Source organism: Dipodomys merriami, unplaced genomic scaffold (assembly GCF_024711535.1).
Source record: "Dipodomys merriami isolate MVZ:Mamm:240054 unplaced genomic scaffold, mDipMer1.0.p SCAF_20, whole genome shotgun sequence".
NCBI lineage: Eukaryota > Metazoa > Chordata > Mammalia > Rodentia > Heteromyidae > Dipodomys > Dipodomys merriami.
In genome coordinates, this window is record NW_027203382.1 from 27,379,516 (window position 1) to 27,405,997 (window position 26,482).

At 45.1% G+C, this 26,482-nt stretch overlaps 2 protein-coding genes across 4 annotated transcripts; both read right to left on the reverse strand.

Annotated features, from left to right (window-relative positions):
- Positions 1 to 7: 7 nt before the first annotated feature.
- LOC138832980 (survival motor neuron protein) lies at positions 8 to 17,376 on the reverse strand. Of its 3 annotated transcripts, XM_070031310.1 has the most exons (9): positions 17,254 to 17,373; positions 13,968 to 14,039; positions 11,243 to 11,362; positions 7,328 to 7,528; positions 6,803 to 6,955; positions 5,311 to 5,400; positions 3,784 to 3,894; positions 1,709 to 1,754; positions 13 to 311 (listed from the first exon to the last, which is right to left on the reverse strand). In XM_070031310.1, coding segments are annotated over exons 1-9 (876 nt in total). In that variant the 5' UTR covers positions 17,335 to 17,373; the 3' UTR covers positions 13 to 309. The 3 variants fall into 3 exon arrangements, with proteins under 3 accessions (XP_069887414.1, XP_069887413.1, XP_069887411.1); XM_070031313.1 differs by lacking the exon at positions 5,311 to 5,400 and having other exon boundaries at positions 8 to 311; positions 17,254 to 17,376; XM_070031312.1 differs by lacking the exon at positions 13,968 to 14,039 and having other exon boundaries at positions 12 to 311.
- A 3,601-nt stretch (positions 17,377 to 20,977) lies between these two features.
- LOC138832841 (small EDRK-rich factor 1) lies at positions 20,978 to 26,042 on the reverse strand. Its single transcript, XM_070030963.1, has 3 exons — positions 25,871 to 26,042; positions 24,241 to 24,349; positions 20,978 to 21,255 (listed from the first exon to the last, which is right to left on the reverse strand). Exons 1-3 carry the CDS (start codon positions 25,875 to 25,877, stop codon positions 21,183 to 21,185), a joined length of 189 nt encoding a protein of 62 aa, XP_069887064.1. The 5' UTR covers positions 25,878 to 26,042; the 3' UTR covers positions 20,978 to 21,182.
- Positions 26,043 to 26,482: the final 440 nt, after the last annotated feature.

Below are 26,482 nucleotides of genomic sequence, written 5' to 3' on the forward strand. Positions count from 1 at the left end.
AAATTTTTATTTTACTTTGAAAGGCGTTAATAAAAAGCTTAACATATTTACTAAGTTGCAATTATACAAAGTGCTGAATCACAAATTTAACAGACCAACTCATGTCCTGAACATAACCTTTGAGTTTCTTTCAAGCACTCACATTTCCATTGTTTAGTTACTCTCACTGACTGCCCCAAGAACACCACTGGTCCTAACATGGACACTCTGGAACAGGGGAAGATGCTGATGCTGATATCCGCCGCCTCCTGTCCATGAAGATAACCAGGAGACTTCTGTTCATATTTCCAGGGAATATCACCACCATTCTCCTTGGGAGAGAACAGAATGTGAGGGTAAAAGGAAAAAAGTCTAGGTACACTTCCAAAATATAATCACTATGAGTGTGTGGGTGTGCGCACGTGCTACTCCTGGGCTTTTCTGCTCAAGGACAGTGCTCTACTACTTTAGACACAATTCCATTTCCAGATTTTCTAGTAGTTAATTGGAGATAAGAGTCTCATGGACTTTCCTGCCAAAGCTGGCTTTCAACCAGGATCCTCACCTCTCAGCCTCCTGAGTAGTTAGGATTACAGACACAAGCGATCAGAGCCTGGCTGTCCTACCAAATACTGTAGCTCATGCCTATAAACCTTGCTGTAATTTAAAATCCAGTACATATTCAAATTACTGTAATCAATCTCCCCTTGAGAGGATTTTTTTGGTTGGTTGTGGGGCTTTCACTCTGGACCTGGGCACTATCCCTTAGCTCTTCAGCTCAAGGCTAGCGCTCTACCACTTGAGCCACAATGCCACTTCCGGCTTTTTTCTGTTTATGTGGTACTGAGGAATCGAACCCAGGACCTCATGCATGCTAGGCAAGCACTCTACTGAGCTACCTTCCTAGCATGACCTTGTTTTTTTTTTTTGCCAGTCCTGGGTCTTATCTCAGAGCCTTGGCACTGTCCCTGAGCTATGATGCTCAAGGCTGGTCCTCTACCACTTGAGCCGCATTACCACTTCTAGCCTTTTCTGAGAGTAGATTATTGGAGGTAAGTATCTCACGGATCTTCCTGTCCCAGCTAGCTTTGAACTGCCATCCTCAGATCTCAACCTCCTGAGTAGCTAGGATTACAGGAATGAGCCACCAGTGACTGGCATTTGCCCAAGCCTTTACAGATTTTTTGTTTTCAAACAAAAGTCCAATCAAGAATCTCACATTGGCTGGGTGCTGGTGGCTCATGCCTATAATTCTAGCTACTCAGGAGGCTGAGATCTGAGGATCATGGTTCAAAGCCAGCCTGGGCAGGAAAGTCCAAGAGACTCTTATCTCTAACTACCAGAAAACTGGAAGTGGTGCTGTGGCTCAAAGTTATAGAGTGAGCTAGTAGCACCTGACTTCTGCACAGTTTTTAAATTAACTTTTCAATATTTCATTTTTTTTTGCCAGTCTTGGGGACTGAACTCTGGGCCTGGGCACTATCCCTCAGCTCTTCAGCTCAAGGCTAGTATTCTACCACTTGAACCACAGCACCACTTCCGGGTATTTTTTTTGTTTATATGGTGCTGAGGAATCGAACTCAGGGCCTCATGCATGCAAGGCAAGCACTCTACCACTGAGCCACCTTCCCAGCCCCTCAATATTTCAATTTTTTTATGTCCAAAAAATTTGTTTCCCATGAACTTTAAACTTTATACAAAAGATTCACTTTTATGATAGCAGACTTACAATTGAAATGTGAGCTCCTCCCTTCTTTTTGATTTTGTCTGAAACCCTATAAAGAAAACAAAATAAGTTTTAAGAATAATGGGAAAAAAAAGAATAATGTACATGAAGGTCAGATAAGTTGATGTTAGGTGAAATGAACCCCAAGAAAAGTACTCAAATGTTTTTTTCTTTCATGTGATTGTTTCTAACATAAGATGATTTCTTTGTTGCTTTGTATGTCCCTCCCCCGACAGTATAACCCCTGCTCTTTCACTGTATTTGATGTTGGTATAATTTGTGGAGGGGAAGGGAAAAAACAAATAGTTTAAATAGGGATACAGGTGGACCCATTGCAACAATGACATGTACAAGTCTTTATGTTGAAAAACAAACTTTACAACTTTGGCTGGGGGAAGGAGAGGGGAGGAGGGTGGGAAAGGATAGGAAGGGGAAACAGAGGAGGCAACAATGCTTGATAAGAAATGTACTCATTGGGGGACTGGGGGTTTAGCCCAGCAGAAGGGCGCCTGCCTGGCACGTGCAAGGCCCTGGGTTCGGTCCTCAGCCCTGGGGGGAAGGGGGAATGTACTCATTGGGGCTGGGAAGATGGCTCAGTGGTAGAGCGCTTGCCTTGCATGCATGAGGCCCTGGGTTTGATTCCTCAGCACCACATAAGCAGAAAAAAAAAGCCGGAAGTGGCATTGTGGCTCAAGTGGTAAAGTGCTAGTCTTGAGCTGAAGAGCTGAGGGACAGAGCCCAGGCCCAGAGTTCAGGCCCACGACCGGATCCAAAAAAAAAAAAAGAAATGTACTCATTATCTTGCCCAAGTAATTGTAACCACTCTGTACAGTATTTTCACAATTAAAAAAAAAAAAAAGATTAAAAATTGCCTACATTAAAAAAAGAATAGTGTACATATTTTATGCAGGTAACAATAAACATTTTAAGCTGGGCATGGATGTAGTGATGTATGCCCACAATCCTAGCATTTGGGAGGCTAAGGCAAGAGGATAGGGTTTGAGGCTAGCTTGACTTATTAAGACCTTGTCTTAGGAAAACAGAAGCCTGGGGACAAGATGACAGAGTAAAGGCTTTCTCTATCTGATTCTGCATAGGAGTGATGGTAACAAGCTAGGAATTAGTGGCTCCAGCCTATAATCCTAGCTACTCAAGAGGCTGAGTTTTAGGGGTGAGGATTTGAAGCCAGCCCAGGCAGAAAAATCTGAGACACTTATCTCCAATTAATCACCAAAAAAGGGAGAAGTGAACTTGTGGCTCAAGTGGTTTTTTAATCAACAAAAAATCTATATAATCGGGCTGGGAAGGTGGCTCAGTGGTAGAGCACTTGCCTTGCATCCATGAGGCCCTGGGTCTGATTCCTCAGCACCACATGAGCAAAAAGAAAAAAGCCCGAAGTGGCACTATGGCTCAAGTGGCAGAGCGCTAGCCTTGAGCTGAAGAGCTGAGGGACAGCGCCCAGGCCCAGAGTTCAGGCCCCATGACCGGACCCAAAAAAATAAAATAAAATTTGTATAATCAAAATAATCCAATATTTTTTATTGTTGCTAATTTGTTTTTGAAGCAGGGCTTCACTATAGGTTGGCCTTGAACTAGCTACAAAGCTCAGGCTGGCTTGAAATGTGTGATCCTTCACCTCGTTAGAGGTAGTTAACAGGTACTATTCATGATAACAGGTACTATTAATGAATTGCAATTGTACTTAACAGGGACAATGCAGGAGTACTTTTATATAATTTTTAACTTTAAGGTAATTTTCAGAAAGTAGAGGTGTAACTCAATCCGCAGAGCATCAACAATGAGCCAAAATCCAATCAAGAGCACAAAGTACTGAGTTCTACCCCAAATACCAGCCCCTCCACCCCAGAAATAGTCATAAGGCAATTTGCAGCTGTTAGTATTAACAAATAACATTTTAATCACAAAATAGGTCACAATGGAATTCAGATATGGCTTGGCAATATAGTGCTTACCTAATACGTGTGATGCCCTGGGTTGGCCCCCAGTTCACAAATCACTTAACTTGAAAGGAATGGATGGCCACTTAACCACAAACAAAACCCCAGTTGAGTTCTTACCATGTAATAGCCAGTGTGGTAGCCACTCATGTACCATGAGATTAACATACTTCCCAGAGCATCAGTGTCATCAAGAGAATCTGGACATATGGGAGGTGGGGGGGGAATTATCTGGAAAATGCAAAGAGATGTACCTTAAATGAAATAAACAAAAAATGTCACATCTGGAGATTGATTTTTACACACAGTATTCCGGATATTAATTAATAACAGCTTAAGACCTGGGTTCAATGACCATGAGAGCAAAACAAATTTAAAACAAATTGGAAGAAAGCCCACCAATGACAAAAGACCAACAAAACTAATTAAATATAACTGGGATCAAAAGAGATGAGATACAATAGTAAACATTTTGATTGGATTGGCATATTTTGTGTCCCATTTAAAGCTATCAGTACAAGATCCAGCATAAATTGTGTGTGTGTGTAAATGCACCAAGGTGTGTGCGTGTGTGTGCGCGCGCGCATGTGTGCGCCATAGAGCTTGAACTCTGGGACTGGGCGCTGTCCCTGAGCTCTTCAGCTCAATGCAAGCACTCTACCCACTTGAGCCACAGTAACACTGCCAGTTCTGGTGGCTAACTGAAGGTAAGAGTCTCATGGACTTTCCTGCCTGCCTGGCTGGCTTTGAACAGGGATTCTCAGATCTCAGCCTCCTGAGTGGCTAGGATTACAGGCATGAACCACCAGCACCCAGCATACTTTGTTAATACTACCTAAATATATCTATGTACCTAAAATATCTACCATGAGAAACCTAGTTTAAGCTGGGTGCTTGTGGCTCCCGCTTGTAATTCTAGCTACTCAGAAGGCTGAGATTTGAGGATCATGGTTCAAAGCCAGCCCTACCAAAAAAGTCCTTATGAGACTCTTATCTCCAATGAACTACTCAAAAAAGGTGGAAGTGGTGCTGTTGCTCAGGTGGTAGAGTGCTAGCCTTGAGTACAAAGAGGCTCAAGAGAGTGCCCAGGCCATGAGTTCAAGCCCCAGGACCAGCAAAAGAAACAAAAGAAACCCAGCTTACATGATCAAATCTAACATCCAAGTATCCCAGGAGGGTAAAAGATTCATCCCTTACATACAGTACAGTTAATTTGCTTTCTTCTTTTTTGTTCTTGTTGGTTGTGGGGCTTGAACACTGTCCCTCAGCACTTCAGCTCAAAGCTAGTGCTCTACCATTTGAGCCACAGCGCCACTTCCAACTTTTTCTGTTTATGTGGTGCTGAAGAATTGAACCCAGGGCCTCATGCATGCAAGGCAAGCACTCTACCACTGAGCCACCTTCCCACAAAACATGATACTAACATCTGTCAGGAAAGCAGCAGCTAGTATATTACTCCAAGGTGGGCTATAAGAGCCCCGTACCTCAATAAACATATATTCAAAACAAAAAAAGTGAAGTTCAGTTTTAACTTTGACATATTAGTCTAGCCTTGAGGATGTTGTCTAAGATGACACTGCCAAATCCCTTGCATCCTAATTCATAAACCAAATATGACAGCAAAATTTAACTTTTTAAAAAACTCACTGGTGGTCCAGAAGGAAATGGAGGCATCCAGCATGACAGGAAGTGGGGTGGTGGAGGTGGTGGTGGTGGGCCATTGAATTTTAGACCTGGCTGCAAAAAATATTTCGAAGGAAAATTTACTTACTAGCTTCAATGAAAGATAGGAAAAGGATTCAAAACCAAGAGTTAGAATAATTACTCAGGATAGGTATTATACGTAACAAAAAAATTAGCCGAGCGCCAGTGGCTCACGCCTGTAATCCTAGCTACTCAGGAGGCTGAGATCTGAGGATTGTGGTTCAAAGCCAGCCCCGGCAGAAAGTAGGAAAGTCCGTGAGACTTGATCTCCAATTAGCCACTAGAAAACCAGAAATGATGCTGTGGCTCAAATGTTACAGCACTCTCGCCTGGAGCTGAAGAGCTCAAGGACAGCGCCCAGGCCCAGAGTTCAAGCTGAGAGAGAGAGAGAGAGAGAGAGGGAGGGGGAGGGAGAGAAAGAGAGAGAGAGAGAGAGACAGAGGGGGGAGAGAGGGGGGAGGGAGAGAGGGAGGGAAGAAGGGAAGGAGGGGGAGGGGGGGCTGGGAAGGTGGCTCAGTGGTAGAGCGCTTGCCTTGCATGCATGAGGCCCTGGGTTCGATTCCTCAGCACCACATAAGCAAAAAAGAAAAAACAGGAAGTAGCACTGTGGCTCAAGTGGTAGAGCGCTAGCCTTGAGCTGAAGAACTGAGGGACAGAGCCCAGGCCCAGAGTTCAGGCCCCACGACCAGACTCCCCCCCCCCCAAAAAAAAAGAGATAGAGACAGAGAGAAGGAGAGAGAGGGACACACACACACACACTAAATGGGGGACTGGGAATGTGGCTCAGTGGTAGAGTGCTTACCTAGCATGTATAAAGCCCCGAGTCTGATTCCTTAGTAACCATAAACAGAAAAAGCCAGCAGTGACGCTGTGGCTCAAGTGGTAGAGTGCTAGCCTTGAGCAAAAGAAGCTCAGGGACAGTGCCCAGGCCCTGAGTTCAAGCCCCAGGACTGGCTAAATAAATAAATAAATAAAATTAAATGGAACATCGTGTTACAAAACTGCAAGTCCAAAAGATTAGTCAACAGACAACCTCCAGATTTCTTTTTTTCTTTTTGTGAGTCGTAAGACTTCAACTTGGGGCCTGGGCACTGTCCCTGAAATTTTCTGAAGGCTAGCATTCTACCACTTTGAGCCACTGTTTCATTTCCAGTTTTCTGGTGGTTAACTGGAGATAAAGTCTCATGGACTGCCCTGCTCCAGTTGGTTTCGAACCATGACCCTTAGATCTTAACTACCTGAGTAGCTAGGATTACAGGTGTGAGCCACCAGAACTTTTCTGGCACAACATTATCCTTTCCTTTCAAATAATTCACATGTTGATTTATAGTATCTACACAAGGTTCATGGGAAAGCTACAAATCACTTTAGGGAAGGGTGAAATATGGCAGGATTTATTATTTCTTAGCAACCTTTTCCAAACCAAGAAGTTTACCTTTCCTGGTCCCAATCCTGATCCTGGCATTGGGGGTGGTGGGGGGGGAAAAGAGTTCCATGGAGCAGCTTTTGACTTATTGTTATTTAGTTTACTTCCAGGAGACCTGGAGCTTTCACTTTCATCTGTTGAAACTTGACTGTCATGTTCATTCTTTAAAAAGAAACAAAAATATAAATTTTTGTTATAAAGGTATCATGGGCTAGGACATTACTCAGCAGCACAGCACCTGCCTAGCTCAGTGAGATCCCAAATTCAAACTCTTAGGATTTTAATAATAATATAAAAGTGTCATTAAGAAAATTTAACGTTAGGTTTACAGCTCAGTGGTGCACTTGCCTAACATTTGTAAGGCCCAGGGTTTGGTCCCTAGCATTGAACAGAAGGGGATTAGGAGGGAGGGAGGAAAGGAGAGCACATACTAGAGTGCAAAAAGGAAATTCATTTAGCTACCAAACTACATCTTGTTCTACTTTCTCATCTAATCTTTGCTTCCAGAAATTTTGAAGCGTTTTCTATTCTTACCTCCTGAGCATCCTGTTCTGTATTATTTGCTACTTCAGAGGTTGGGGAAAGTAAATCAGATAGGCTTTGTTCCTCTCTATTTCCATATCCAGTGTATACCACCACACAGGTTCCTCTCTTTAAATCAACTGAAGCAATGGTAGCTGGGTAAATGCAGCCATCTTCTGACCAAATAGCAGAACATTTGTCACCAACCTTCCACTGCAAAAAAAATCAAAGATACATACATAAACACATCATTTCTGGGGCTGGGAAGGTGGCTTCGTGGCAGAGTGCTTGCTTAGCATTCATGAAACCCTGGGTGCTGTAGCTCAAGTGGTAGAGCACTAGCCTTAAGCGCAGAGAGGCTCAAGGACAGTGCCAAGGTCCTAAGTTCACTCATGCTCCAGCACCAGCAAAAAACAAAAAAAAACCCACATCATGTATTTTGAAGAGAGCAAACTAGTCGTATTAGGATAGGAGGTAGGGTGAAATGGACAATGTTCATTTCACCAGTTAGTACAGAGAATAATACAGTGAAAAAGCCTTAGAAGCCAGCTCTTCAAGAACAGAGATTAGCTTTGAGTCTTCTCCATCTGCTGAATGGCATTCATGAAGAATAAGAAGGAAAGTTGTATCAAATACCTAATACTTGACTTCACACCAAAAGTGCTCTTCAGGGCTGGGAATGTGGCTTATTGGTAGAGTGCTTGCCTAGCATACATAAAGCCCTGGGTTCAATTCCTTAGTAACATATACACAGAAAAAGCCAGAAGTGGCACTGAGACTCAAGTGATCAGCACTCGCCTTAAGCTGAAGAGCTGAGGGACAGAGCCCAGAGTTCAAGCTCCACAGCTAACCAAAAAAAAAAAAAAGTCTCATGGATTTTCATGTTCAGGCTAGCTTTGAACCACAATCCTTAGATCTAGTAGCTAGGATTCACAGGTATGAGCAACCAGAGCCTGGCTCATTTTTTAAAAAATATCTTTTTATTGGGCTGGGAAGTTGGCTCAGTGGTAGAGCGCTTGCCTTGCATGCATGAGGCCCTGGGTTCGATTCCTCAGCACCACATAAGAAAAAAGAAAAAAGCCGGAAGTGGCGCTGTGGCTCAAGTGGTAGAGCGCTAGCCTTGAGCTGAAGAACTGAGGGACAGCGCCCAGGCCCAGAGTTCAGGCCCCACGACCGGACCCAAAAAAACAAAACAAAAAAATAAATAAAATAAAAAATATCTTTTTATTATCTTTAGGTGGTTGTACATAAGAGTTGACATTCAACAAAGCAGTTTATGAATACAATACATCTTAATCAGTCACCCTCCCAATATTCTCCCCTCCCCTCCCACCCACCCTGTCTACTCTTTTTAACTAGCAATGACTCTATCCAGAATTGTTAGTTCTCTGGAATAAAAAATGTTAAAGAAAAGAATATAATAAAAAAAAATCAAGGAAGTGGCACCGTGGCTCAAGCGGTAGAGCACTTGCCTTGAGCTGAAGAGCACAAGGACAGCGCCCAAGCCCAGAGTTCAAGCCCCACAACCGACCAAAAAAAAAAAAAAAAATCAAGCAGCCAAGCACTGGTGGCTCACCCCTGTTATCCTAGCTACTCAGGAGGCTGAGATCTAAGGATCCCCGTTCAAAGCCAGCCCGAGGAAGGAAAGTCTGTGAGACTTTTATCTCTAATAAAAACATTCAGAAAACCAGAAGTGGTGCTAAGGCTCAAGTGGTAGAGTGCTAGTTCTAAGCTGAAGAGCTGAGGGACAGTGCTCAGGCCCAGAGTTCAAGGCCTATGACCAACAACAAAAACAAAAAATGGGGCTGGGAAGATGGCTCAGTGGTAGAGTGCTTGCCTTGCATGCATGAGGCCCTGGGTTCGATTCCTTAACACCACATAAGTAGAAAAAAAGAAAAGCTGGAAGTGGCGCTGTGGCTCAAGTGGGAGTGCTAGCCTTGAGCTGAAGAGCTGAGGGACAGCGCGCAGGCCCAGAGTTCAGGCCCCACGACTGGACCCCCCCACCCAAAAATGTAGCTAAGCTGGTACCGGTGGCTCATGCCTATAATCCTAGCTACTCAAAGAGACTGAGATCTGAGGATCGTGGTTTAAAGCCAACCCAGGCAAGGAAAGTCTGTGAGACTCTTATCTCCCTTCAATTAACCACTGGAAAACCAGAAATGGCATCATGGCTCAAGTGGTAGAGTGCTTGCCTTGAGCTGAAGAGCTCAGGGACATCATTCAGGCCCAGAGTTGAAGCCCCACAACTGACCCCCCCAAAAAAAAAAAAAAATTAGCTAGACTACATACTTGTAATTCCAGTACTTGGGAGAGCTGAGGCAGAAAGACCCTAAGTTTGGGACCAGCTTGGCTATGTAGCAATTTGTAGGCCCCCACAGCTATATAACAAGACCCTTCTAAAAAAAAAAAAAAAGACGATGCAATGCCAGACATAGTGGTGCACAGTTACTCAAGTGGCTGAGTGAGGCTGAAGGATTCAATCTGATGCCAGCCTGGGCAACTTGGTGATATGCCCTCCCCAAAAGAAAAGACAGTGATGAAGCTTAGTGGTAGAGCAATCCCCTAGCATGTATGAGCTATGGATTAAATTTCCAGTACTGCAAAAAGAAAAAAGAGGACCCTCTGAAGTTAAACCTCAATGTTTTAAAAAAGACTGGGCAACATCCAGGCTTTGAAGATTAAGGCCCATGAAATCATTTGGTACACAACAGAACAGACACGTTTCTTTTTGTGTGTGTGCCTTTTTTTTTTTGGTCGGTTGTGGGGCCTGAAAGCTGGGCCTGGGCACTGTCCCTCAGCTCTTCAGCTGAAGGCTAGCGCTCTACCACTTGAGTGTTAGCCCCACTTCCGGTTTTTTTCTGCTTATGTGGTGCTGAGGAATCGAACCCAGGGCCTCATGCATGTAAGGCTAGCACTCCACCACTGAACCACCTTCCCAGCCCCTTGTGTGTGTGCCTTAAACTAAGGGGCTCTTGCTCACACTAGGCCTTTTCCATTCAAAGTTGGTGCTCTACCATTTGAGTCGTAACTCCAATTCTGGCTTTTTGTTGGTCAACTGGACAAGAGTCTCATGAACTTTTCTGCCCAGGCTATCTCTGAATTGTGATCCTCAGATCTCAGCCTCTTGAATAGCCAGTACTACAGCCGGTAGTCACCAGTGCCTGGCTCACATAGCTTCTTGGCTACGAACAGTTCAACTCCCTATATTTATCACTTTTAATGGCCTGTGATAGTGTTATAAAAGATTCTTGACCCTATTTTAAAGGTTTAACCTCTAGGAAGTAGAGATATGGATGTTGGTAAAGCTTGGAAATAAGTAAAATGTATTTCTTGCCAAGAATTGGTGGCTCATGCATGTAATCCTAACTACTCAGGAGGCTGAGATCTGAAGACTGAGGTTCAAAGTCAGCCTGAGCAAAATCTGTGAAAATCTATCAGGCTCTTTTTTTTTTTTTGAGGGGGGGTAGGCTAATTGTGGGGCCTGAACTCTGGGCCTGGGTGCTGTCCCTCAGCTCTTCAGCTCAAGGCTAGTACTCTACCACTTGAACCACAGTGCCACTTCTGGCTTTTCTGCTTTATATGGTGCTGAGACCCTCATGCATGCAAGGCAAGCACTCTACCACTGAGCTACCTTCCCAGCCCTCTACGAGACTCTTATCTCCAGTTAGCCACCATAAAATCAGAAGTGGAGCAGTGGCTCAAAATGGTAGAGCACTAGCCTTGAGCAAGAATTCACAGACAGTGCCCAGGCCCTGAATTCAAGCCCCAAGATTGACAAAATATAAAATTCCGTTTCTTGTGGCATATATCTGTAGTCTAATCACTTGAGAGGATGAAGTTTGCGATCAATAGGGCTATTTAGTTTTGGGCTAGCTTAGGCTATAAACAACAATATCCTATCTGTAAATAAATTAAAAAAATAATAACCTGTTTCAAGGGAGTTGTGTTATTCTTCCTTTGACTTTTATTCTTCTTAATGGGTTTTCTTCTTGGGGTGCTTTTTGGCTTATCTGGAGTTTCACAAATGTCACCATTCTTTAAAGCATGCTATAAAAACATGAAGAGAAACACACATTATGTAGAAATGCATTTAAAAAAAAAGTAACTTTATTTACTACTACAAGTTAACCTCAAGGCCCCACTTGACTAGCACTTGAGCCACAGCCCCACTTTAGGCTTTTGTTGGTTAATTTAAGATAAGTCTTAGACTTTTCCCTCCCAGGCTGGCTTTGAACCATAATCCTCTCATCTCAGCTTCCTGGGTGAGTAGGATTCCAAGTATGAGCCACCAGCGCTTGGTACTATGATTTTTTGTTGTTATTCTTGTTAGTTATGGGGCTTGAACTCTGGATCTGGGTGCTATCCCTGAGCTCTTCAGCTCAAGGTAAGTGCTTTACCACTTGAGCCACAGCACCACTTCCGGGTTCCTGGTGGTTAATTGGAGATGGAAAGTCTCATGGACTTTCCTGCCCCAGCTGGCTTTGAACTGCAATCCTTAGATCTCAGCCTCCGGAGTAGTAGGATTACAGGCATGAGCCACAAGACCTGTCCCGTGATTATTTTTTGGGGGAGGGATGGGAGGATATTGTTTTATGCTCAAGCTAGGGCCTAGGAGAATCTCATTCCTCTTCTACTTGTGCTTCCCTGTGTTACTGGGTAATAACCACATGCACCACTGGACCCAGCCATTTGTATACTTCCCCTGTATTTGAGATATCAGATGGTAGCCATTGTGCCCAGTGATTGGTTGAGGTAAGGTTTCGTGAATATTTTGGCCTAGGCCAGTCACCCCCCATCTGTTTCTCTCCCAAGTAGCTAGGATTATAGGTTTAAGGTGCTGTGCTTGCCCGGATTGACAGAAACGGAGACCCTACTTTACATTTTGCATCAAAATAGGATGACAGATGTGTGTCACTATGTCCAATCATTCATTGCAATAGGATCTGAGAATCTTTTTTTGCCTAGGTTGGTCTCAAGCCATGATTCCTCCATCTCTGCCTCCCAAATCGTTTGGATCAAAGATGTGGAGATAATGTGCCCAACTACCTCTTCCTTCTTGATATTGTGGAAGTGTAGATGCCCAGCAACATAATGCCCTAATGCTTTTGTTACTTCTCTGACCAAGTCTTACAGTCAGCATTCTAAAAGAGTTGATCATCTTGACCTGCTAAAGGCCTTCTATTATTATTTCTTCAATTATAACCTCTACAAAAACATTTCCAAAGCTATATTCCAGCTCTGAAATTTCTCCTCAGTTGATTCAACATTTCCAAATCAGCATTTCTAATTCACATCTGAACTCAGGGCCTCACACTGGCTAAGCAAGTGTTCCACTTATCATTTGAGCAATGTCCCCAATATTTTTGCTTTTAGTCTTTTTTCAGATAGGGTCTCTTGTTTCTGCCTAGACTAGCCTTGAACTATGATCTTCCAGTCTCCCTCTTCCAGGTAGGAGGGATTTTATGGCATTCTACCTGACCTCTTAATTCACATTTTTACCCTCAAATTCAAGACAATTAAAATTAAACCATCTTTCCTAAAAACCAGTTCTTTCCCACCTTAACTCTGATTTCATCTCTTCTAGGTATCTCAAATCCTACCCATAGAAAGCTTTATGATAATTTTTGTTTTAGTGATGTTATCTATGTTTTAAGGAAACATCTAGATAACTTTCTTAGTTGACTTCTAGGTTCAGTATATAATGGATGCAGATGAAAAAATCTGGAATTTGGCTGCAAAAATTACAGAGGTGGGATCATTACCTCACAGTACAACAATGACCATAAGAAGGAAAGGGAAGGCTGGGAAGGTGGCTCAGTGGTAGAGCGCTTGCCTTGCATGCGTGAGGCCCTGGGTTCGATTCCTCAGCACCACATAAGCAAAAAGAAAAAAGCCGGAAGTGGCGCTGTGGCTCAAGTGGTAGAATGCTTGCCTTGAGCTGAAGAGCTGAGGAACAGTGCCCAGGCCCAGAGTTCAGGCCCCACGGACCCAAAAAAAAAAAAAAAAAAGAAATGCTAAGAACAAGACAAGCATATTGTCAATACTGTACAAGCACCAACTCCTGTACTTCTATTTCTATTCACCCCTATCATTAGTTCCTAAAACCTTCATAAATTCTAAAATTCAGACTTCTTTCTTAATAATCTAAGGAAGTTTTCTATAGTTTATACATAGCAAAGTACTAAAAGGAATAAATGTTTAAAAAATTTATAAACCTGGTGCCAGTGGCTCATGCCTGTAATCCTAGCTACTCAGGAGGCTGAGATCTGAGGATCACAGTTCAAAGACAGCCGGGGCAGGAAAGTCAGGAAAAGTCTATGAAACTCTTATCTCCAATAAACCACCAGGAAACCAGAAGTGGTGCTGTAGCTCAAGTGGTAGAGTGCTAGCCAAGAGCTGAAGAGCTGAGGCACAGAACCCACGACCAGAGTTCAAGCCCCACAACTGACCAAAAAATGAATAAAAATAAATCAATTGCCTCTGCAACAGAGTTGACATATGAACTACAAATTTCTAAAAGATATCTAATTAACCAATAATATCCAAACTTCAAAATGAAAATTGTTATGTAAACTTTAATGCTATAGTTATGCTTTTTTTCCCAAAAAGAGTAATGTGAGGAAGTAAAGAATACTGATTGACTATTTCATACCTTAAAGGAAGCCACAGCTTTATCATACGCTTTTATCAATGCTGTATCATCCCAGATGTCAGAATCATCACTCTGGGAAGGGAAAAGAATAAAAACAATTTATGTTCTGATAGATTTCACCAAAAGTGTCTACTTGGCGTTGAGGGAATGATTCAAGCAGCAGAGCACAAGTACAAGGTTCTGAATTCAAACCCAAAAAGGTAAGATAAAAATTTGAATATTGGGGCTGGGAAGGTGGCTCAGTGGTAGAGTGCTTGCCTTGCATGCATGAGGCCCTGGGTTCGATTCCTCAGCACCACATAAGCAAAAAGAAAAAAGCCAGAAGTGGTGCTGTGGCTCAAGTGGTAGAGTGCTAGCCTTGAGCTGAAGAGCTGAGGGACAGCGCCCAGGCCAGAGTTCAGGCCCCACGACCGGACCAAAAATCAAAACAACAACAAAAGCTGGGTGCTGGTGGCTCACGCCTGTAATCCTAGCTACTCAGGAGGCTGAGATCTGAGGATCGCGGTTCAAAGCCAGCCCGGGCAGGAGAGACCATGAGACTCCTATCTCCAATAAACCACCAGAAAACCACAAGTGGCTCTGTAGCTCAAGTGGTAGAGCGCTAGCCTTGAGCTGAAGAGCTGAGGGACAGCGTCCAGGCCCAGAGTTCAAGCCCCATGACCAACCAAAACAAAAAAAAAAAGAAAATTTGAATATATCTTTTTTTTCTTTTGCATGTATATAATATGCATAGAGTTTTCATAAATACTGAGTGAAACTTTGAGGCCGTCAAGGAATATATGTAGTGTACATTGAAGTTTGTTTTGGCTTTTTTTGTCAGTCCTGGGGATTGAATTCAAAGCCTGAGCATTGTCCCTGAGTGTCTTTTGCTCAAGGATAGCACTTTGCCACTTCTAGCTTTTTTTGGGGTATGTGGTACTGAGGAATCAAACCCAGGGCTTCATGCATGCTAGGCAAGTACTCTACCACTAAGCCACATTCCCAGCCCTACATTGAAGTTTTTTGTTTTTTGTTGGGTCATGAGGCTTAAACTTTGGGCCTGGGTGCTATCCCTGAGGTCTTCAGCTCAAGATGAGTGCTCTACCACTTGAGCCACAGTTCTACTTCTGGTTTTCTGGTGGTTTACTGGAGATAAGAGTCTCACACACTTTCCTGCCCAGGTAGGCTCTTAACTGTGCTCCTCAGATCTCAGCCTCTTGAGTAGGTAATATTGTAGGCATGAGCATCAGCACCCAGCAAGATATATTTAAAGCCAGGTGCTGGTGGCTCACCCTGTAATACTAGCTACTCAGGAGGCAATCTGAGGATTGCAGTTCAAAGCCAGCCCGGGCAGGAAAAAGTCCGTGAGATTCCTATCTCCAATAAACCTCCAGAAAACTGGAAGTGGTGCTGTGGCTCAAGTGGTAGAGCACTTGCCTTGAGCTCTAGAGCTCAAGAACAGTGCCCAGGCCCAGAGTTCAAGCCCCATGATCGACAGAAAGAAAGAAAAAGAAAGAGAGAGAGAAAGAAAGAAAGAAAGAGAGAGAGGGAGAGAGGAAGGGAGGGAAGAAATGACAGGAACAGACAAAGAAGCCTCCATTTTGCTTATGTGGTGACAGGGAGGTCGACTCCCCACCTGGGGACTCTGCTAGTTCTTCCTATTCTTTTTTTTTTTTCCAGGCAGAAAGTAGTTTATTGGGGTGAGAGCAACTGCCAGCCCCTATGCACAGAGACAGAGGGGAAGGATAAAGAAAAGAGCAAGTTCTTCCTATTCTTTCATGGCTTTTCTGAGCAACTGCCAGCCCCTATGCACAGAGACAGAGGGGAAGGATAAAGAAAAGAGCAAGTTCTTCCTATTCTTTCATGGCTTTTCTGTCACCTTCAAATAAACATACTTTTTGCCTTAAAAAAAAAAGACTATGAAACCTGTTGAAATTGTTTTAAGAAAAGGATTAAAAGAGGGAGGGAGGTGGTGAGCTTGAGTGGAATACATTGTACATACTTTGGGACAAATTCTCAATGTGCTGCTCTCCTTTCTACTTAAAACAGCCTTGAAATAACTTTGCCAGGACCTCTCTCTCACACTTTAAAATTCAGATTTTCACACTCACCACGTGATTCCCAAGACCAAGTTGATTCTTTTTTTTAATGTGGATACGAGATATTGGGGTCGTTGCTCTATGGCCCAGTTTGGTCTAACTTCCCGGTTCTCTGGGCACAGCTTCCCAATTAGCTTGGAGTGATTACAAACCTGAGTTACCAAGCACAACTCAAGTCTTCCCTGTACTGAACCTGATCTATTTGAGGTCCTCTTTCTTCTCTGTATTAGTATATTTCAGTGAAAGAAACCTCATCTTTCCAAGTCTTCAAGACAACCTGACATTTATTCTTGACCTTTCTGAGACATTTGAGAATCCATATGCAAGCTGGGGGGAAATGGAACATTCCTGTAATCCTAGTTACTCAGAATGTTAAGATCCAGTGGGTCACAGTTAGAAGCCAGCCCGGGGCGGGTGGGGGAGAAGACACACATCTGTTCGACTCCATCTCCAAAATAACCAGGAAAAAGCCAGGCTGGAGGGCGTGGCTCGTGAGTACTGGGTTTGACCGTGCAAGGCCAGGTAGCAAGAGTGCCGGGAATGGGGTTCTGGTCCTGGTGGAAGCATTCAAAAAGAAAAGACCCCATCTGTAAGCTCTCGAGTGCTGATTATAAAGAATGTACAGCCGGGCGCTGGTGGCTCACGCCTGTAATCCTAGCTACTCAGGAGGCTGAGATCTGAGGATCGCGGTTCAAAGCCAGCCCGGGCAAGAAAGACCGTGAGACTCCTATCTCCAATAAACCACCAGAAAACCGGAAGTGGCGCTGTAGCTCAAGTGGTAGAGCGCTCGCCTTGAGCTGAAGAGCTGAGGGACAGTGCTCAGGCCCAGAGTTCAAGCCCCATGACCGACAAAAAAAAAAAAAAAAAAAAGAATGTACAGAATCCACCTTTTAAATCTAATGCCAACACCGGCACCCTGCGTGAGGATCACTTCGCTAGACTCTTCGCGGGCTTCCCGCTCTCCGGGCTCTCGACCTGCAGAGATGGGCGCTCACATCGAGCGCCGTACACGGCGTCAGTTCGAGGCCATCGTGGCTCCCGAGTTCACCCCGAGGAGCCGAGGCCGGGGCTCCAGGGAGGAGGCGGGAAACGCACGGACATGTGGTCCGCAGCCCCCCAGAGAGCCAACCGCCCAGGCGTCGCCGGCCGGAGGCAGCCAAAGTGCGCACGCGGCTCCCGGTCCCAGGCTGCTCGGACCCCGGTCTCACCTGGCCCGTGCCACGCCGGAACAGCACAGAATCTTCCTGCTCCGAGACGCCGCCGCCGCCGCCGCCGCTGCTCATCGCCATGATGGGCCGCCAGCAGGACGCTCCGCACGGCGCCCGTCGCCGCGTCGCCGCCCCAGTGACGACTTCCGCTCCCGGAAGCTTCTGGGACCGGAAGAGTACGGTGGCCGGCAGGGCCGTAGGGACGCTTGCTTTCTGCAAATGGTTTCCGCTTCTTGTGTTTGCTCCACGTGCTTGCTTTTCTTTCCTTCTTTAATCCTCATAATCTTTTTATTCCTTTTTGTTGTCTTTTATTAACAGGATTTTTATGACGGTTAGAACACTACGCGTCCTTAGAAGTTACTAATTGTAATTTAGAAAATAAAGGTAAACGCACTGCATTCACACACGGCTTTGTTAAAGGGCAACTCCTCCATAAGAGAATAAAAAAAAAAAAAAAGGTAAAGAATACTGTATGCGCCGGGCGCTGGTGGCTCACACCTGTAATCCCAGCTACTCGTGAGGCTGAGATCTGAGGATGGAGGTTCAAAGCCAGCGCAGGCAGGAAAGTCCATGAGACGCTCAGCTCTGATAAACCACCTGAAAACTGGAAGTGGCGCTGTGGCTCAAATGGTAGAGCGCTCGCCTTGAGTTGAAGAGCTGAGGGACAGTGCCCAGGCCCAGAGTTCAAGCCCCATGACTGACAAAAAGAAAAAAAATAACACACACACACACACACACACACAACACACACACAACACACACACACACACACACAATGCAGCCCAGAGATAAGCAGTAATAAAGTCATCATTCCTTCCCCCCCCCCCCAGTCCTGAGACTTGAACTCAGGCACTGTCCCTAAGCCCCTTTAGCTAGTACACCACAACTTGAGCAATAGCCAGCCGGCTTTTTCTGTCCGTGTGGTACTGAGGAATGGAACTCAGGACTTCGTGCATGCTAGGCAAGCACTCTACTACTAAGCCACATTCCCAGCCCCACAAACCACCACTCTTTAAAATGCTTTGAAGTATTTGCCTCTTTTTACCACCTTATGAAATAGGGGCAGGTGGAGCTGTGAATTCCAGATGAACATACACACATGCTGAGGCACTAAGTATTTACACAGCAGAATTCAGGCCTTCAGCTTCCCAACTTCAGCATTACTTTTTTTGTTGGTTGTCAGTTGTGGGACTTGAACTCAGGGCCTGGGTCTGTCCCTGAGCCTCTGTTCTCAAGGCTAGTGCTCTGTGGCTCTTGAGCCACAGTGCCACTTTTGCATTTTTCTGAGTGGTTTATTGGAGATAAGAATGTCAGACTTAGCCACCAGTGGCTCACGCCCTGTAATCCTAGCTACTCAGGAGGCTGAGATCTGAAGATCACAGTTCAAAGCCAGCCTGGGCAGGAAAGTCCGTGAAACTCTTATCTCCAATAAACCACCAGAAAACCAGAAGTGGCGCTGTAGCCCAAGTGGTAGAGCACTAGCCTTGAGCTGAAGAGCTGAGGGACAGAGCTCAGGCCGAGTTCAAGCCCCAGGACTGACAAAAAAAAAAAAAAAAAAGTGTCAGACTTTCCTGCCTGGGTTGGCTTTGAACTGTGACATTGAGATCTCAGCCTGCTTTGTAGCTAGGATTACAGGTGTGAGCCACTGCTGCATGGCAGCATTACTTTTTAAAATATATATTGTAGTATTATGGCTTGAAAGCTAGATAAATATGGTAGCACTTGAGCCAAATTCCCAGTCCTTTTGTTTTCAATGTATTTTTCTGATAGGGTCTACTTGCATGGTACTTTGAGAGCCTCTTACCTTTGAATTTGGGGGTTGTTGGGATAACAGGGAAGTACCAAAAGTCAAGTAAGCTGTTCATAAAAGTAAGTTTCAGGTGGGCGAGGTGGCTTAGGCCTGTAATCCTAGCTACTCAGGAGGCTGAGATCTGAGGATCATGGTTCAAAGCCAGCCTGGGCAGGAAAGTCCATGAGACTCCTATCTCCAATAAAACACCAGAAAACCCGGAAGTGGCTTTGTGGCTCAAGTGGTAGAGTGCTAGCCGTGAGTGGAAGAGCTGAGAGACAGTGCCCAGGCCCAGAGTTCAAGCCCCAGGACTAACCAAAAAACAAAACAATTTCCCTAGACCAACCAAAAGATAAAACATTCCAGCTAGTTGCTGGTGGCTCACGCCTATAATCCCAGCTACTCAGGAAGCTGAGATCTGAGGTATATTTACAAATATATATATACATATATGTATATATGTGTATATATATATATACATATAAATACATATATATATAAAACAGAAACCTTCACCCTCCTAACATGTAAGGCTGTTTAAATAATATAGAGCCGGGCGCTGGTGGCTCACGCCTGTAATCCTAGCTACTCAGGAGGCTGAGATCTGAGGATCGCGGTTCAAAGCCAGCCCGGGCAGGAGAGACCGTGAGACTCCTATCTCCAATAAACCACCAGAAAACCGGAAGTGGCGCTGTAGCTCAAGTGGTAGAGCGCTCGCCTTGAGCTGAAGAGCTGAGGGACAGCGCCCAGGCCCAGAGTTCAAGCCCCACGACCGACAAAAAAAAAAAAAAAAACAACAACAAATAAATAATATAGAGAAAATTGATTTGGTTTTTTTCTTTTGTACTTAAAAAAGTACTGTAGTACAATGGTATCTTGAATAGATTTCTACTAAGCTTTCTTGAAATGTTTTTCCTGATACAAGTAAATAGGCTTCAGAATTATTAATCACATTAACTGGAGATAAGAGTGATTAACTGGAGATAAGAGTCTCACAGAGTTTGCTGCCCAGGCAGGCTTTAAGCAGTGATCCTCAGATCTCAGCCTATGGAGTAGCTAAGATTATAGTTATTAGCCACCAGTGCCTAGCAATTTTCTTTTAAATTTGTAAGTCTAATTTTTTTTTTTTTGGGGGTATGGTCGTGGGGCCTGAACTCTGGGCCTGGGTGCTGTCCCTCAGCTCTTCAGCTCAAGATTAGTGCTCTACCACTGGAGCCACAGCGCCACTTCTGGTTTTTTTTTTCTTTTTGCTTATGTGGTGCTGAGGAATCGAACCCAGGGCCTCAGGCATGCAAGACAAGCGCTATACCACTGAGCCACCTTCCCAGCCCCAAGTCTAATTCTTACTGAACCCTCTTATGTAGTTTACATCCATTTAAGCCAGCATGCAAGATGGTTTGTACTGAATATAAATTCTTCAAGCAATATGAATCCATTGTGAAGAAAGGCATCTTAGAGTTCTTTTAGACAATAAATTTGTGTATGTGTGTGTGGTACTGGGAGGTACACCAGGCCTCATGCATGCTAGGTGAGGCCTCTACTACTGAGTTCCACCTCTACCCCTATGTAATAAGACTTACTTTATTTTTACTATTATTATTTTTTTTGTTGTTGGCCGTGGGGCTTGAACTCTGGGCCTGGGCGCTGTCCCTCAGCTCTTCAGCTCAAGGCTAGCAATCTACCACTTGAGTCACAGTGCCACTTCCAGCTTTTTCTGCTTGTGTGGTGCTGAGGAATCAAACCCAGGGTCTCATGCATACAAAGCAAGCACTCTACCACTGAGCCACCTTCCCAGTCTGTAAGATTCACGTTAAAAGATCTGTTTAATGAAGTTTATAAAACAAGGTTTACATAGAAGTTCCTACTCTGATTCTCATTATCTAATAAGTTATATAATGTTTCACTGCTGATAAAAAATAATATTCACAAGTAGAATTCATGCATGGTCGGTGTTTTATTTTTTGAAAGATGGTTTTAATGCATAACACTTGGTCAAATTGAGAAGCAAAGTTTAAAATAGACCGTTTTATAAGGATAAGTTATAACATGGATAATGACTGTATACTTAAGAAATCTTGATCTTAGAGCTTATGATGCACCCCAATGGCAGTAGCACCCAGGTTTTCCAAAGAGCCAGTCATCATTTTTCTCTTGTCTGCATTGACTTCTTCTCATTAGCTGCCTTCTGCTTTTGCTGCATGATCTCAGAGTCCCTAGAATGGGAAAAAAATTTAAGAATAACTGATTTTCATTCTCATTTGTTCTTTCTCCATAACCCATTCACTGCATTAAAAAAAATAATCTGAAAGACGATATAAACACTCAAGTGTCAGCTTTTATGAATGGAGGCAGAATGGAAAAGCTTTGATGTCTATCTGATGATAACCCTACTATTATCATGACCTTTCAAAATTGCAGGAAAGCATATTAAACTTGTTCTGAAGAATAGGTGTGCGTGTGTATGTGTGTGAGCGCGCATGCGTGTGCGCAAGCACATGTGCGTGACTAAGCACATGTGCGTGCCTGATACCAGGCAGCTAAATGTAGAAATAATGGCAATTATACTAGGTTGTTAACAGGTTTAATTTACTTTATTTTCCTGAAGGAGGATTTTTTTTGGTTGGTCGTGGGGCTTGAACTCTGGGACTGGGCGCTGTCCCTCAGCTCTTCAGCTCAAGGTGAGCGCTCTACCATTTGAGCCATAGCACCATTTTCTTTTTTTTTTTTTTGTCGGCCGTGGGGCTTGAACTCTGGGCCTGGGCGCTGTCCTTCAGCTCTTCAGCTCAAGGCAAGCGCTCTACCACTTGAGCTACAGCGCCACTTCCGGTTTTCTGGTGGTTTATTGGAGATAGGAGTCTCACGGTCTCTCCTGCCCGAGCTGGCTTTGAACCGCGATCCTCAGATCTCAGCCTCCTGAGATTACAGGATTACAGGCGTGAGCCACCAGCGCCCGGCTATAGCACCATTTTCTGAAGGAGGATTTTAAGAAGTCTCCTTGGATCATGCCTGTAATGTAGCTATTCAGGAGGTTGAGACATGGGGGGATTGAAGTGCAAAGCAAGTTGGGATAGAAAAGCATGTGTGAGCCAGGTGCTGGTGGCTCAATGCCTATCTTCCTAGCTACTCAGGAGGCTGAGATATGAGGGACCCAGCTCAAAGCCAGCACAGGCAGGAAAGCCTGTGAGACTTTAATCTTCAATTAGCCACCGAAAAACTGGAAATGGAGCAGTGGCTCAAAGTGGTAAAGAGCTATCCTTGAGCAAAAGAGCTCAGAGACAGCACCCAGGCCTTGAATTCACATGTCTGACATCCATCTCCAATTAACCAGGAAAACACACTGGAGGCATGGCTCAATTAGTAGAGCTCCAGCTCTGAGCAAGAAAATTGAACAAGGCCCTAAGGCCAGGAGTTCCAGGCCCATTAACTGGCACATGCACACATGTACACAAATAATAATAATTAAAAAAAAGAAAGCAGGCAATGAGAGCCCACACCTATAATCCTCAGGAGGCTGAGATGTGAGGCTAACAGTCAGCCCAGTCAGGAAAGTTCATTAGACTCTTATCTCCAATTAACCACTAAAAGGCCAGAAGTGGTGCTATGGCTTAAGTGGTAGAGTGGTAATCTTGAACACAAAAGCTTAGAGACAGCGCCCAGGCCCTAAGGTCAAGTCCCAGGACTGGCACCAAAAAAGAAAAAGGAAAAAAGACTAAAAAGGAAAAAAGAAAAAAGATATACTGGAAAAGAATAGTGATGGTTACTTTTCTGTTTAGAGATGGTCTATGTTGTACTTGCTGTAAAACCTTAGTAATATTACTTAAGAACTACAAACTGGGTATGAACCCAGCACTGGGGTGGCGGCTGAAGCACAAAGATCCCAAATTCAAGACCAGTCTGGGATACTACACAGCAAAACCTTATCTCAAACAAAAGTAGCTCTACTTTCCTAATTCATACACTGGTGCAAATACCATTTTTTAAGAGACAATACATATAGAATGTCTAACAAAGACCTTTATAAGATTTGTATATTCAGTATACAATGGCTATTTCTGAACCAAGAGGATAGCTGGAAGTATTGCTGGGCCACTGATGTATACTATTTTTACACATTATTATTATTATTATTAGTAGTAGTAGTAGTAGTATTTTGATCAGTCGTGAGGCTTGAACTCTAGGTCTGGGCACTGTCCCTCTGCTCTTCAGCTCAAGGCTAGCGCTCTACCACTTGAGCCACATCGTCACTTCCAGTTTTCTGATGGTTAATTGGAGATAAGAGTCTCACGGCCTTTCCTGCCCAGGTTGGCTTTTGAACCACGATGCTCAGATCTCAGCCTCCTGAGTAGCTAGGATTACAGGTGTGAGCCACTGGAACCCGGCTATACTATTATTTTTAGCTATACTATTATTTATTACTTTACTATTTTTATACTATCTATACAGACATTTCAAGCAAAGCTCATCACAAATAATAACTGTCATTGAAAGTATACAGTATTAGTTCGGGTCTTTTTTTCTTTGCTTTGCTTTGCTATTCTTTTTCTTTTTTGTTGTTCAGCTGTACTGGAGTTTGAGCTCAGAACCTCCTGCTTGCTAGGCAGGGTTCTATCACTTGTATTATACCTAGGTCATACACTGCCCCAGGTATGCTTCCTTTGTAGCTGAGATGACAAGAGTATACTACTCAGCCTGTTTTTTTTTGGTGAGGGGGGGATGTCAGTCATGGGGCTTGAACTCAGGGCCTGGGTGCTATCCCTGAGCTACTTCTGCTCAAGGCAAGCATTCTACCACTTGAGCCACAGCACCATCTCTGGCTTTTTCTGTGTATGTGGTACTGAGGAATTGAACCCAGGACTTCATGCATGCCTGGCAAGCAGTCTACAACTAAGCCACATTCCCAGTCCCAAGAGCCTCACATTCTTTAGTCTTTTGGAAATGTGCTCTACCCTTTGAGTTAAAAACCTCCGCCTCTGACTTTTGGCTAGCTAATCGGAGAATCTTAAGGACTTTTCTGTCAGGGCTGGTTTCAAACCAGGGCTTAAAAGATTGCTTTTTAGGCTAGGGTTGTGACTCAAGTGATAGAGCACTTGTCTAGTAAGCCTTAAATTACTGAGCTCAAACTATAACACTACTAAAAATAAAATGGTTTTCATTTTCCAAAATTTGGCTTTAATCAAAGTTTCTTTTAGTACACTCACCTTTGCTTTCTCTGAGAAGTAGTCAAGCTATCCTCTTTTCTTTTTCCTTTGCTTATTTCCTGGGTTTTTTTCATATTTTTCTGACGGGCAAGCTCTCGTTGATTTCCACCTATAAAGATAAAGAGATAAGCTTTTTCCTCCATTCTCAAATACAAACAATACCCTTAAAGGGTCCCCTAATTTAGATGTATGCAAAGCTTTTCTTTTAATAAAGAAACAAGTCAAGTATTGCACAGAAGGGTTCCCAGATCTGAAGGTGAGGGAGCTTAAAGGTAAACATAGACTTAAAGAGTATTTCCAAGCCTGGTGCCAGTGGCTTATGCCTGTAATCCTAGCTACTCAGGAGGCTGAGATCTGAGGATTGTGGTTCAAAGCCAACCTGGGCAGCAAAGTTTGTGAAACTCTTATCTCCAATTAACCACCAGGAAACCAGAAGTAGTGCTGTGGTTCAAGTGGTAAAGCGTTCTCTTTGAGCTGAAAAGCTGAGGGACAGCGCCCAGGCCCAGAGTTCAAGCCCCACAAGCACCAAAAAAAAAAAAAAAAGAAAAGAGAGAAGGAGACCCCCCCCTAAAAAAAAGAATATTTCCATATCAGTCTTGGTGTTTAGTGGTTATAAATGCGAGGTCTTCTATCAATTAATTATTCCTTTGTCGATTGTGAGTCTTGAACTCAGGACCTGGGCACTGTTCCTGAGCCTCTTTGTGCTCAAGGCTAGCCCTCTACCACTAGAGCCACAGCACTACTTCTGTTTTTTGAGTAGTTAGTTGGAGATACGAGTCTCAGGAGACATCCAGGCTGGTTTCAAACCGTGATACTCAGATCTAATTATTATTCTCTAATTATCCTCAGATCTAAGTATTATTATTTTTGTGCCAGTCCTGGGGCTTAAATTCAGGGCCTGGGTGCTGTCCTTGAGCTTTTTTTGCACCAGACTAGCATTCTACCACTTGAGCCACAGCTCCACTTCAGTTTTCCGTGTAATTAACGGAAGATATTAGTCTCATGGACTCTGCTGTCCAGGCCGGCTTTGAATCTTGATCCTCAGATCTCAACCTCTCGAGTAGCTAGGATTACAGGCGTGAGCCGCTACTAGATCTTTCGAAACAGTCATTCCAATGGTGTATTCTGGCCGGCCAGCATAACAAAATAAGTTCTGGCTTCTAAGCAATGCCTGGGAAAGAACAAGGCAGATACGAGTCACCCGTTGGTTAAGTTCGGCTAGCAAAGGCAGATGCTCCGAAAACACCACCTGGGAGCGAGCGCCAAACAAAAGAGCTAGGGAGTGAACCCTAGGCGGCCCTCCCACTCCTCCCCGGGCCTCCGACTCCAGGTGCGGCGCGGGGCCGCGCCCACACCGCGACCCTTCCCCGGCGGCGGGCTCCCCCAGCCACCCGCGGGGGGGGGGTGCGCTCTGCCTGGGGGGCAGGGCCCGTCCCAGCCCGGGCCAACTGCCCCGCCCTCGGCCGACAGAAACCGGGGTCCCCGCGCCGGCGGACCCTAGCGGGCTCCCGCGATCGGCTCCCGCACCCCGCCAAGCCGTGCCAGCGCCCGGGCTGAGCCGGGTGGAGACCGCCACCCTTGGCGGTGGGACGGTTCCCACAGCGTCCCCTAGAGCCTCCGGAACACTCACGGGCCATGCCGATCACCCGACGGAGCTTGACGGAGAGCCACTCGGAGAAGCAACGGCTGCCTCGGAAGGCTGGACTGCGGTCGCCCCGGGATCTGCCAGGTTGAGCCCGCGAGGGGCCTCCGGCGGGCGGCGCCTCCGCCCGGTCAGCTTCGCGGTCCCGCCCACGAGCCTGACAACAGCGGCGGCGTGGCCGGCGAGCCTGAGCGCATGCGCGTCCCCGGGAGGCGGGGCGGACGCAGGGCCGGGGGAGTCGGCCACGCCCTCCCGCGCTGAGGCGCGCGCGCGCCTGGGTTCGGAGAAAGCGTGTCGCGCGTGTGGAGGCGGCGCGGGCGGGTGTGGGTTTTCCTCAGTGCTCTTCTTGCACCGGCGCCGGCCCGACCGACCGCTTTCAGTGCCAACAGACAGTAAACACTACCTAACTTTTGCACGGTGGACCTCAGCCCCGGCTCATCGTCTGCTTGCGGCGGCGAGGCGGACCGGGAGACTGTGTCAGAGGGACGCGGGCGGCCGAGCGCGCGCAGAGCTGGGTGGCTCACTCACTGGGCTTTGACGTTGGCGTGTGTGGTGTGCAGCGCCGAATGCTGCCGGGCGCCGTGGCTCACGCCTGTAATC